We start from the raw sequence: 12,979 nt of genomic DNA, 5'->3' as shown, positions 1-12,979 counted from the left end.
AATACAGCTTTGGGATCCCCCCAAATCCCCATTGGGGTCAACGTCAGCGATCCAATTTGGGGTCAAATTTCTGCCATTTTGGAACAATTTGGGTCAAATTTTGGATATTTTGGGCCAAATTTTGGATAATCTGGGACAAATTTGGGACATTTTGGGGTAAATTTGGGACTTTTTGGGGTCTGCTGCCCTAACACAACTTTAGGATCACCCCAAATCCCCATTGGGGTCAACGTCAGCGATGCGATTTTGGGTCAAATTTTGGTTCAAATTTCTGCCATTTTGGAACAATTTGGGTCAAATTTTGGATATTTTGGGGCAAATTTGGGATAATTTGAGACAAATTTGAGATATTTTGGGGTAAATCTGGGACATTTTGGGGTCTTCTACCCTAATACAGCTTTGGGATCCCCCCAAATCCCCATTGGTGTCAACGTCAGCGATTCGATTTTGGGTCAAATTTTGGGTCAAATTTCTGCCATTTTGGAACAATTTGGGTCAAATTTTGGATATTTCGGATCAAATTCAGATAATTTGGGACAAACTTGGGATATTTTGGGGTAAATTTGGGACTTTTTGGGGTCTCCAATCCTAATACAGCTTTGGGATCCCCCCAAATCCCCATTGGGGTCAACGTCAGCGATCCGATTTTGGGCTCCAATTTTGGCTCAAATTTCTGCCATTTTGGAACAATTTGGGGCAAATTTTGGATATTTTGGGCCAAATTTTGGATACTTTGGGACAAACTTGGGATATTTTGGGGTAAATTTGGGACATTTTGGGGTCTCCAGCCCCAATACAGCTTTGGGATCCCCCCAAATCCCCATTGGGGTCAACGTCAGCGATCCGATGTGGGGTCAAATTTCTGCCATTTTGGAACAATTTGGGTCAAATTTTCAATATTTTGGGCCAAATTTTGGATAATTTGAGACAAATTTGGGACATTTTGGGGTAAATTTGGGACATTTTGGGGTCTGCTGCCCTAACACAACTTTAGGATCACCCCAAATCCCCATTGGGGTCAACGTCCGTGATCCAATCTTGGGCTCCGATTTTGGCTCAAATTTCTGCCATTTTGGAACAATTTGGGTCAAATTTTCAATATTTTGGGCCAAATTTGGGATACTTTGGGACAAATTTGGGACATTTTGGGGTAAATTTGGGACATTTTGGGGTCTGCTGCCCTAACACAACTTTAGGATCACCCCAAATCCCCATTGGGGTCAACGTCCGTGATCCAATCTTGGGCTCCGATTTTGGCTCAAATTTCTGCCATTTTGGAACAATTTGGGTCAAATTTTGGATATTTTGGGCCAAATTTGGGATACTTTGGGACAAATTTGGGACATTTTGGGGTAAATTTGGGACTTTTTGGGGTCTCCAGCCCTGATACAGCTTTGGGATCCCCCCAAATCCCCATTGGGGTCAACGTCAGCGATCCGATTTTGGACTCCAATTTGGGGTCAAATTTCTGCCATTTTGGAACAATTTGGGGCAAATTTTGGATATTTTGGGGCAAATTTTGGATATTTTGGAACAACTTTGGGATAATTTGGGTCAAATTCGGGATATTTTGGGGTCTCCAGCCCCAGTACAGCTTTAGGATCCCCCCAAATCCCCATTGGGGTCAACGTCAGCGATCCGATTTTGGGTCAAATTTTGGCTCAAATTTCCGCCATTTTGGAACAATTTGGGGTCAAATTTTGGACATTTTGGGGTCACTCGAAGCCCAAATTCCCCCCTTTTCCTCCCCACCCCGCCCCCCCAAAAAAAAAAAACCCCAAAACCCCCCAACCCCCACCTTCTTCCCCCCCCCCCTCCCTCCCCCCGCACCCAACAACAACAACAACAAAAGAAAAAAAAACACAACAAAAATCGGGTGAAAAAACCCCAAAAACGGCGAAGTCCGAAATAAAAGGGGGGGGGGGGGGGGAGGAAGGGGGGGGGGGTTTGTAGGGACGGATTTGGGGTCACTTCCTCTTCTTTTTAGGGGCGGCCCCACGCAGGCTGTGGGATGCAGCCTTCCTCTTCCTCCCCCTCCCGCGCTCCTCCTCTTCCTCGTATTGGCTCTCGCGGTCGGCTTTTTGGGGTGAAAAAAAGGGATTTTGGGGGAAAAAAAAAATAAAAAATTGGGATTTAGGGGGCGGGGAGAGGAAAGATTTATAGGGGAAAAGGAAAAAAATAAAAAAAAAAAATTAAAAAAATGGAGGTTTTGGGGTCATTTTGAGGATTTATGGAGCGTCCAGTGAGTTGGGTTTAAGGGACCCCAGTGACCCCATGGATCCCATTGACCCCAAAATGTCCCCACTGACCCCATAGGCCCCAAAGTCCCCCACTGACCCCATAGATCCCATTGACCCCATAGACCCCATACACCCCAAAGTCGCCCATTGACCCCACAGACCCCAAAGTCCCCATAGACCCCAAAGCCCCCCATAGACCCCATTGACCCCAAAATGTCCCCACTGACCCCATAGGCCCCGAAGTCCCCCACTGACCCCATAGATCCCATTGACCCCATAGATCCCAAAGTCACCCATGGACCCCATTGATCCCATTGACCCCAACGTCCCCATAGACTCCCAGTGACCCCAATGTGTCCCCATAGACCCCAAAGTCCCCCATAGACCCCCCAGTCCCCCATTGACCCCATTGACCCCAAAATGTCCCCACTGACCCCATAGGCCCCAAAGTCCCCCACTGACCCCATAGATCCCATTGACCCCATAGACCCCATACACCCCAAAGTCACCCATTGACCCCATGGATCCCAAAATGTCCCCACTGACCCCATAGGCCCCAAAGTCCCCCACTGACCCCATAGATCCCATTGACCCCATAGATCCCAAAGTCACCCATGGACCCCATTGATCCCATTGACCCCGTAGACCCCATACACCCCAAAGCCCCCCATAGACCCCATAGACCCCAAAATGTCCCCACTGACCCCATAGATCCCATTGACCCCATAGACCCCAAAGTCACCCATGGACCCCATAGATCCCATTGACCCCATAGACCCCATACACCCCAAAGTCGCCCATTGACCCCATAGATCCCAAAGTCACCCATGGACCCCATTGATCCCATTGACCCCAAAGTTCCCGTAGACCCCATGGACCCCATAGTCCCCCACTGACCCCATAGACCCCAGTGACCCCAAAGCCCCCCATAGACCCCATAGACCCCAGTGACCCCAAAGCCCCCCATAGACCCCATAGACTCCAAAATGTCCCCACGGACCCCATAGGCCCCAAAGTCCCCCACTGACCCCATAGATCCCATTGACCCCATAGACCCCATACACCCCAAAGTCGCCCATTGACCCCATAGATCCCAAAGTCACCCATGGACCTCATTGATCCCATTGACCCCAAAGTCCCCATAGACCCCATGGACCCCATAGTCCCCCACTGACCCCATAGACCCCAGTGACCCCAAAGCCCCCCATAGACCCCATAGACCCCAAAATGTCCCCACTGACCCCATAGGCCCCAAAGTCCCCCACTGACCCCATAGATCCCATTGACCCCATAGACCCCATACACCCCAAAGTCCCCCATAGACCCCATAGACCCCAAAGTCGCTCATTGACCCCATAGATCCCAAAGTCCCCGACTGACCCCATAGATCCCATTGACCCCATAGACCCCATACACCCCAAAGTCGCCCATTGACCCCATAGGTCCCAAAATGTCCCCACTGACCCCATAGATCCCAAAGTCACCCACTGACCCCATAGATCCCATTGACCCCATAGACCCCATACACCCCAAAGTCGCCCACTGACCCCATAGATCCCAAAGTCACCCATGGACCCCATAGATCCCATTGACCCCATAGACCCCATACACCCCAAAGTCGCCCATTGACCCCATAGATCCCAAAGTCCCCCACTGACCCCATAGATCCCATTGACCCCATAGACCCCATACACCCCGAAGTCGCTCATTGACCCCATAGATCCCAAAGACACCCATGGACCCCATTGATCCCATTGACCCCAACGTCCCCATAGACCCCATGGACCCCATAGTCCCCCATTGACCCCATAGACCCCAGTGACCCCAAAGTCCCCCATGGACCCCATAGACCCCATTGATCCCATGGACCCCACTGACCCCATTGACCCCATTGACCCCAAAGTCCCCCATGGACCCCAAAGTCCCCCATGGACCCCATAGACCCTAACGTCCCCATAGACTCCAATGACCCCAATGTGTCCCCATTAATCCCAAAGTCTCCATTGACCCCAAAGTCGCCCATGGACCCCGATGTCCCCATGGACCCCATAGATCCCATTGACCCCAATGACCCCATTAACCCCAACATCCCCATTGACCCCACAGACCCCAATGTCCCCATTGACCCCAAAGTTCCCACTGACCCCAATGCCACCACAGACCCTAATGTCCCCATTGACCCCACAGACCCCAATGACCCCATTGACCCTATTGACCCCAAAGTCCCCCATTGACCCCATAGACCCCAATGCCCCCCTTGACCCCATAGACCCCAATGACCCCATTGACCCCATAGACCCCAAAGTCCCCCATTGACCCCATAGACTTCAAAGTCTCCCATAAGACCCCAATAACCCCATTAACCCCAACATCCCCATTGACCCCAAAGTCCCCATAGACCCCACTGACCCCACAGACCCCAAAGTCCCCCATTGACCCCACAGACCCCAAAGTCCCCCACTGACCCCATAGACCCCAATGTCCCCATAGACCCCACTGACCCCAAAGTCCCCCACTGACCCCACAGACCCCAATGTCCCCCTTGACCCCACTGACCCCAAAGTCCCCCACTGACCCCACAGACCCCAATGCCCCCATAGACCCCAATGCCCCCATTGACCCCATAGACCTCAATGACTCCATTGACCCCATAGACCCCACTGACCCCGAAGTCCCCCATTGACCCCATAGACCCCAAAGTCCCCCATAAGACCCCCGTGACCCCAATGACCCCAACATCCCCATTGACCCCATTGACCCCAAAGTCCCCCATTGACCCCAATGTCCCCATTGATCCCATAGACCCCACTGACCCCAATGACCCCATTGACCCCATAGACCCCAATGTCCCAAACGTCCCCACTGACCCCAATGTCCCCAACATCCCCAGTGACCCCATTGACCCAAATGTCCCCCATAAGACCCCACAGACCCCAATGTCCCCATTGACCCCATAGACCCCAAAGTCCCCCATTGACCCCACAGACCTTAATGTCCCCATAGACCCCAATGACCCCAATGCCCCCATTGACCCCATAGACCCCAATGCCCCCATTGACCCCAAAGTCCCCCATTGACCCCATAGACTTCAAAGTCTCCCATAAGACCCCAATAACCCCATTAACCCCAACATCCCCATTGACCCCAAAGTCCCCATAGACCCCACTGACCCCATTGACCCCAAAGTCCCCCACTGACCCCATAGACCCCAATGTCCCCCTTGACCCCACTGACCCCAAAGTCCCCCATTGTCCCCACAGACCCCAAAGTCCCCCACTGACCCCACTGACCCCAAAGTCCCCCATAGACCCCAATGCCCCCATTGACCCCATAGACCTCAATGTCTCCGTTGACCCCATAGACCCCACTGACCCCCATAAGACCCCCGTGACCCCAATGACCCCAACATCCCCATTGACCCCATTGACCCCCAAGTCCCCCATTGACCCCATAGACCCCAATGTCCCCCATAAGACCCCACAGACCCCAATGTCCCCAATGCCCCCATTGACCCCAAAGTCCCCCATTGACCCCACAGACCTTAATGTCCCCATTGACCCCAATGACCCCAATGTCCCCCATAGGACCCCACAGACCCCAATGTCCCCAATGTCCCCATTGACCCCATAGACCCCAAAGTCCCCCATTGACCCTATTGACCCCAATGTCCCCATTGACCCCAATGACCCCAATGTCCCCCATAAGACCCCACAGACCCCAATGTCCCCAATGACCCCAATGCCCCCATTGACCCCAAAGTCCCCCATTGACCCCACAGACCTTAATGTCCCCATTGACCCCATAGACCCCAATGTCCCCAATGACCCCATAGACCCCAATGCCCCCCTTGACCCCATAGACCCCAATGACCCCATTGACCCCATAGACCCCAAAGTCCCCCATTGACCCCATAGACTTCAAAGTCTCCCATAAGACCCCAATAACCCCATTAACCCCAACATCCCCATTGACCCCAAAGTCCCCATAGACCCCACCGACCCCATTGACCCCAAAGTCCCCCATTGACCCCACAGACCCCAAAGTCCCCCACTGACCCCATAGACCCCAATGTCCCCCTTGACACCACTGACCCCAAAGTCCCCCATTGACCCCACAGACCTCAATGACTCCATTGACCCCATAGACCCCAATGTCCCCAATGACCCCATAGACCCCAATGACCCCAACATCCCCATTGACCCCATTGACCCCAAAGTCCCCCATTGACCCCATAGACCCCAATGCCCCCCTTGACCCCATAGACCCCAATGACCCCATTGACCCCATTGACCCCAATGTCCCCCATTGACCCCATAGACTTCAAAGTCTCCCATAAGACCCCAATAACCCCATTAACCCCAACATCCCCATTGACCCCAAAGTCCCCATAGACCCCACCGACCCCATTGACCCCAAAGTCCCCCATTGACCCCACAGACCCCAAAGTCCCCCATTGACCCCATAACCCCAAAGTCCCCCACTGACCCCATAGACCCCAATGCCCCCCTTGACCCCATAGACCCCAATGACCCCATTGACCCCAATGACCCCATTGACCCCATAGACTTCAAAGTCTCCCATAAGACCCCAATAACCCCATTAACCCCAACATCCCCATTGACCCCAAAGTCCCCATAGACCCCACTGACCCCACAGACCCCAAAGTCCCCCATTGACCCCACAGACCCCAATGTCCCAAACGTCCCCACTGACTCCAATGTCCCCAACATCCCAATTGACCCCATTGACCCCAATGTCCCCCATAAGACCCCACAGACCCCAATGTCCCCAATGACCCCAATGCCCCCATTGACCCCAAAGTCCCCCATTGACCCCACAGACCTTAATGTCCCCATTGACCCCATAGACCCCAATGTCCCCAATGACCCCATAGACCCCAATGACCCCATTGACCCCATAGACCCCAATGTCCCCAAAGACCCCATAGACCCCAATGACCCCATTGACCCCAAAGTCCCCCACTGACCCCACAGACCCCAATGTCCCCCACTGACCCCATAGACCCCAATGTCCCCCTTGACCCCACTGACCCCAAAGTCCCCCATAGACCCCAATGCCCCCATTGACCCCATAGACCCCAATGTCCCCCATAAGACCCCCGTGACCCCAATGACCCCAACATCCCCATTGACCCCATTGACCCCAAAGTCCCCCATTGACCCCATAGACCCCAATGTCCCCCGTAAGACCCCACAGACCCCGAAGTCCCCAATGACCCCAATGCCCCCATTGACCCCAAAGTCCCCCATTGACCCCACAGACCTTAATGTCCCCATTGACCCCATAGACCCCAATGTCCCCAATGACCCCATAGACCCCAATGACCCCATTGACCCCAAAGTCCCCCACTGACCCCATAGACCCCAATGTCCCCCTTGACCCCACAGACCCCAAAGTCCCCCATAGACCCCACAGACCCCAATGACCCCATAGACCCCAAAGTCCCCCATTGACCCCATAGACTTCAAAGTCTCCCATAAGACCCCAATAACCCCATTAACCCCAACATCCCCATTGACCCCAAAGTCCCCATAGACCCCACTGACCCCACAGACCCCAAAGTCCCCCATTGACCCCACAGACCCCAAAGTCCCCCACTGACCCCATAGACCCCAATGTCCCCACTGACCCCATTGACCCCAAAGTCCCCCACTGACCCCATAGACCCCAATGTCCCCCTTGACCCCACTGACCCCAAAGTCCCCCATTGTCCCCACAGACCCCAAAGTCCCCCACTGACCCCACTGACCCCAAAGTCCCCCATAGACCCCAATGCCCCCATTGACCCCATAGACCTCAATGTCTCCGTTGACCCCATAGACCCCACTGACCCCCATAAGACCCCCGTGACCCCAATGACCCCAACATCCCCATTGACCCCATTGACCCCCAAGTCCCCCATTGACCCCATAGACCCCAATGTCCCCCATAAGACCCCACAGACCCCAATGTCCCCAATGCCCCCATTGACCCCAAAGTCCCCCATTGACCCCACAGACCTTAATGTCCCCATTGACCCCATAGACCCCAATGTCCCCAATGACCCCATAGACCCCAATGACCCCATTGACCCCAAAGTCCCCCACTGACCCCATAGACCCCAATGTCCCCCTTGACCCCACAGACCCCAAAGTCCCCCATAGACCCCACAGACCCCAATGACCCCATAGACCCCAAAGTCCCCCACTGACCCCATAGACTTCAAAGTCTCCCATAAGACCCCAATAACCCCATTAACCCCAACATCCCCATTGACCCCAAAGTCCCCGTAGACCCCACTGACCCCATTGACCCCAAAGTCCCCCATTGACCCCACAGACCCCAAAGTCCCCCATTGACCCCATAGACCCCAATGTCCCCCTTGACCCCACTGACCCTAAAGTCCCCCATTGACCCCACAGACCCCAATGACCCCATAGACCCCAAAGTCCCCCACTGACCCCATAGACTTCAAAGTCTCCCATAAGACCCCAATAACCCCATTAACCCCAACATCCCCATTGACCCCAAAGTCCCCCACTGACCCCACTGACCCCATAGACCCCAAAGTCCCCCATTGACCCCATAGACCCCAATGTCCCCCTTGACCCCACTGACCCCAAAGTCCCCCATAGACCCCAATGCCCCCATTGACCCCATAGACCCCAATGTCCCCCATAAGACCCCACAGACCCCAATGTCCCCAATGACCCCAATGCCCCCATTGACCCCAAAGTCCCCCATTGACCCCACAGACCTTAATGTCCCCATTGACCCCATAGACCCCAATGTCCCCAAAGACCCCATAGACCCCAATGACCCCATTGACCCCAAAGTCCCCCACTGACCCCACAGACCCCAAAGTCCCCCACTGACCCCATAGACCCCAATGTCCCCCTTGACCCCACAGACCCCAAAGTCCCCCATAGACCCCAATGCCCCCATTGACCCCATAGACCCCAATGTCCCAAACGTCCCCACTGACCCCAATGTCCCCAACATCCCCAGTGACCCCATTGACCCCAATGTCCCCCATTGACCCCACAGACCTTAATGTCCCCATTGACCCCATAGACCCCAATGTCCCCAAAGACCCCATAGACCCCAATGACCCCATTGACCCCAAAGTCCCCCACTGACCCCACAGACCCCAAAGTCCCCCACTGACCCCATAGACCCCAATGTCCCCCTTGACCCCACAGACCCCAAAGTCCCCCATAGACCCCAATGCCCCCATTGACCCCATAGACCCCAATGTCCCCAACATCCCCAGTGACCCCATTGACCCCAATGTCCCCCATAAGACCCCACAGACCCCAATGTCCCCAATGCCCCCATTGACCCCAAAGTCCCCCATTGACCCCACAGACCTTAATGTCCCCATTGACCCCATAGACCCCAATGTCCCCATTGACCCCATAGACCCCACTGACCCCATTGACCCCAAAGTCCCCCACTGACCCCACAGACCCCAAATCCGCCCCATTCCCACCTTTCCTCGCCTCCTCCTCCAGCTCATCCCAATCTTTGCCGCTCTCCTCTTCGCTGCCCAGCGACTCCTTGGAATATTCTGGGGCAAAAAAGGGCAAAATTGGTTCAAATCCTTTTTTGGGGGGGGTGGGAAGGGGGAAGACCCCAAATCTTGGGGTCAAACCGCCGGGTTTGGGGTCTTCAAAACGTCAGTTTTTGGGGTCTAAATTGATGGGATTTCGGGTCTTCAGAATCGCAATTTTTGGGGTCAAAATTTATGGGATTTTGGGTCTTCAGAACCTCAATTTTCGGAGTCAAAATTTATGAGATTTTGGGTCTTCAGAATCCCAGTTTTTGGGGTCAAAATTGATGGGATTTTGAATCTTCAGAATCCCCCATTTTTGGGTCTAAAATTATGGGATTTCAGGTCTTCAGAATCCCAATTTTTGGGGTCAAAATTTATGGGATTTGGTGTCTTCAGAATCTCCATTTTTGGGGTCAAAATTTATGGGATTTCGGGTCTTCAGAATCCCCAATTTTTGGGATCAAAATTGATGGAATTTTGAGTCTTCAGGATCCCAATTTTTGGGTCTAAAATTCTGGGACTTCAGGTCTTCAGAATCCCAATTTTTGGGTCTAAATTTATGGGATTTCGGGTCTTCAGAATCCCCAGTTTTTGGGTCAAAATTGATGGGATTTCGGGTCTTCAGAATCCCCATTTTTGGGGGTCTAAAATTATGGGATTTTGGGTCTTTTGAATCCCAATTTTTGGGGTCAAAATTTATGGGATTTCAGGTCTTCAGAATCCCAATTTTTGGGTCTAAAATTTATGAGATTTCAGGTCTTCAGAATTCCAATTTTTGGGTCAAAATTTATGGGATTTCGGGTCTTCAGAATCCCCAATTTTTGGGTCTAAAATTTATGAGATTTTGGGTCTTCAGAATTCCAATTTTTGGGGTCAAACTTTATGGGAATTCAGGTCTTCAGAACCTAAATTTTGGGGTCTAAAATTCTGGGATTTCGGGTCTTCAGAATCCCAATTTTGGGGGGTCAAAATTTACGGGATTTTGTGTCTTCAGAATCTCCATTTTTTGGGGGTCAAGATTTATGGGATTTCGGGTCATTTGGGGCTGATTTTGGGGGGGGTTTTCCTCACCCGACTCTTCGGCCTCGGAGGAATAATCTTCATCGCTGTCCTCCTCCTCTTCCTCATAGTCCTCCTCGGAGGGGTTGAAGGTTTCGTCCTCCATCTCCGATTCCGATTCTCCCACCTCCGCCTCGCTGCCCTGCGGGGCCCCAAAAAGACCCCAAATTCACCCCAAATTGGACCCAAAACGGCCCCATAAGGTTCTGGTGTCCCCAATAGGGCCGCAGTGACCCCAAATCCGACCCCAAACTGGAACCGATGGCACCCAAGTGGCCCCAATGGGTTCTGTGTCACCGAGGTCCCAAAAATGTCCCCAAATTGACCCAAAATGGCCCCCAAAAGTCCCAGATTGGACCCAAAACGGCCCCATAGGGTTCTGGTGTCCCCAATAGGGCCGCAGTGACCCCAAATCCGACCCCAAAGTGGAACCGATGGCACCCAAGTGGCCCCAATGGGTTCTGTGTCACCGAGGTCCCAAAAATGTCCCCAAATTGACCCAAAATGGCCCCCAAAAGTCCCAGATTGGACCCAAAACGGCCCCATAGGGTTCTGGGGTCCCCAATAGGGCCGCAGTGACCCCAAATCCGACCCCAAACTGGAACCGATGGCACTCAAGTGGCCCCAATGGGTTCTGTGTCACCAAGGTCCCCAAAATGGCCCCAAATTGACCCAAAATGTCCCCCAAAAGTCCCAAATTGGACCCAAAACGGCCCTCTAAATTTCTGGTGTCCCCAATAGGGCCACAGTGACCCCAAATCCGACCCCAAACTGGAACCGATGGCACCCAAGTGGCCCCAACGGGTTCTGATGTCACCAAGGTCCCAAAAACGCCCCAAATTGACCCAAATTGACCCAAAATGGCCCCAAATTCTCCCAAATTGGACCCAAAACGGCCCCATAAGGTTCTGGGGTCACCAATAGGGTCGCAGGGACCCCAAATCCAACCCCAAACTGGAACCGATGGCACCCAAGTGGCCCCAATGGGTTCTGTGTCACCAAGGTCCCAAAAATGTCCCAAAATTGACCCAAAATGGCCCCAAAAGTCCCAAATTGGACCAAAACGGCCCCATAAGGTTCTGGTGTCCCCAATAGGGCCGCAGTGACCCCAAATCTGACCCCAAACTGGAACCGATGGCACCTAAGTGGCCCCAATGGGTTCTGTGTCACCAAGGTCCCAAAAATGTCCCCCAATGTCCCCAAATTGACCCAAAACGGCCCTATAGGGTTCTGGTGTCCCCAATAGGGTCGCAGTGACCCCAAATCCGACCCCAAAGTGGAACCGATGGCACCCAAGGGGCCCCAATGGGTTCTGATGTCACCAAAGTCCCAAAAATGTCCCAAAATGTCCCCAAATTGGACCCAAAACGGCCCTATAGGGTTCTGGTGTCCCCAATAGGGACGCAGTGACCCCAAATCCGACCCCAAACTGGAACCGATGGCACCCAAGTGGCCCCAATGGGTTCTGTGTCACCAAGGTCCCAAAAATGTCCCAAAATTGACCCCAAATGGCCCCCAAAAGTCCCAGATTGGACCCAAAATGGCCCCATAGGGTTCTGGGGTCCCCAATAGGGCCGCAGTGACCCCAAATCCGACCCCAAACTGGAACTGATGGCACCCCAAAGTCCCCATTAATCCCAATGATCCCATTGACCACAATGACCCCAAAGTCCACATTGACCCCACAGACCCCAAAGGCCCCATTGATCCCTCTGTCCCCATTGACCCTATTGACCCCAAAGTCCCCATTGACCCCATTGACTCCATTGACCCCATCACCCCCATTGACCCCAACGCCCCCATTAACCCCAAAGTGCCCACTGACCCCATTGCCCCAAAGTCCCCATTGGCCCCAACGCCCCCATTGACCCCATTGACCCCAAAGTCCCCATTGGCCCCAACACTCCCATTGACCCCATTGACCCCAAAGTCCCCATTGGCCCCAACACTCCCATTGACCCCATTGACCCCAAAGTCCCCATTGGCCCCAACACTCCCATTGACCCCATTGACCCCAAAGTCCCCACTGACTCCATTGCCCCAATTAACCCCAAAGTCCCCATTGACCCCACTGACCCCAAAGTCCCCATTAACCCCAACACCCCCATTGCCCCAATTGACCCCA

The 12,979-nt window shown here is 53.5% G+C and overlaps 1 protein-coding gene and 1 long non-coding RNA gene across 2 annotated transcripts in view; both read right to left on the bottom strand.

Annotated features, from left to right (window-relative positions):
* Window positions 1-1,906: 1,906 nt before the first annotated feature.
* SUPT16H (SPT16 homolog, facilitates chromatin remodeling subunit) overlaps window positions 1,907-12,979 on the bottom strand; it is a 99,735-nt gene continuing 88,662 nt past the window's right edge. Inside the window, exons 24-26 of the mRNA XM_090130129.1 lie at window positions 10,867-10,996; window positions 9,733-9,810; window positions 1,907-2,077 (exon numbers count right to left, since the gene is read on the bottom strand). Coding sequence (XP_089986255.1) covers window positions 1,968-2,077; window positions 9,733-9,810; window positions 10,867-10,996 — 318 coding nt within the window. The 3' untranslated portion in view covers window positions 1,907-1,967. The remainder of the gene's footprint in view (window positions 2,078-9,732; window positions 9,811-10,866; window positions 10,997-12,979) is intronic.
* On the bottom strand, window positions 3,903-9,725 carry LOC149913302 (uncharacterized). Its single transcript, XR_016461326.1, has 2 exons — window positions 9,527-9,725; window positions 3,903-8,997 (listed from the first exon to the last, which is right to left on the bottom strand). It is a non-coding gene; the product is annotated as an uncharacterized LOC149913302 (long non-coding RNA).

This window comes from Phasianus colchicus, chromosome 39, assembly GCF_987193195.1.
Source record: "Phasianus colchicus chromosome 39, bPhaCol1.hap1.1, whole genome shotgun sequence".
NCBI classification, from domain to species: Eukaryota; Metazoa; Chordata; class Aves; order Galliformes; family Phasianidae; genus Phasianus; species Phasianus colchicus.
This window is presented reverse-complemented; position numbering and strand designations above follow the sequence as displayed.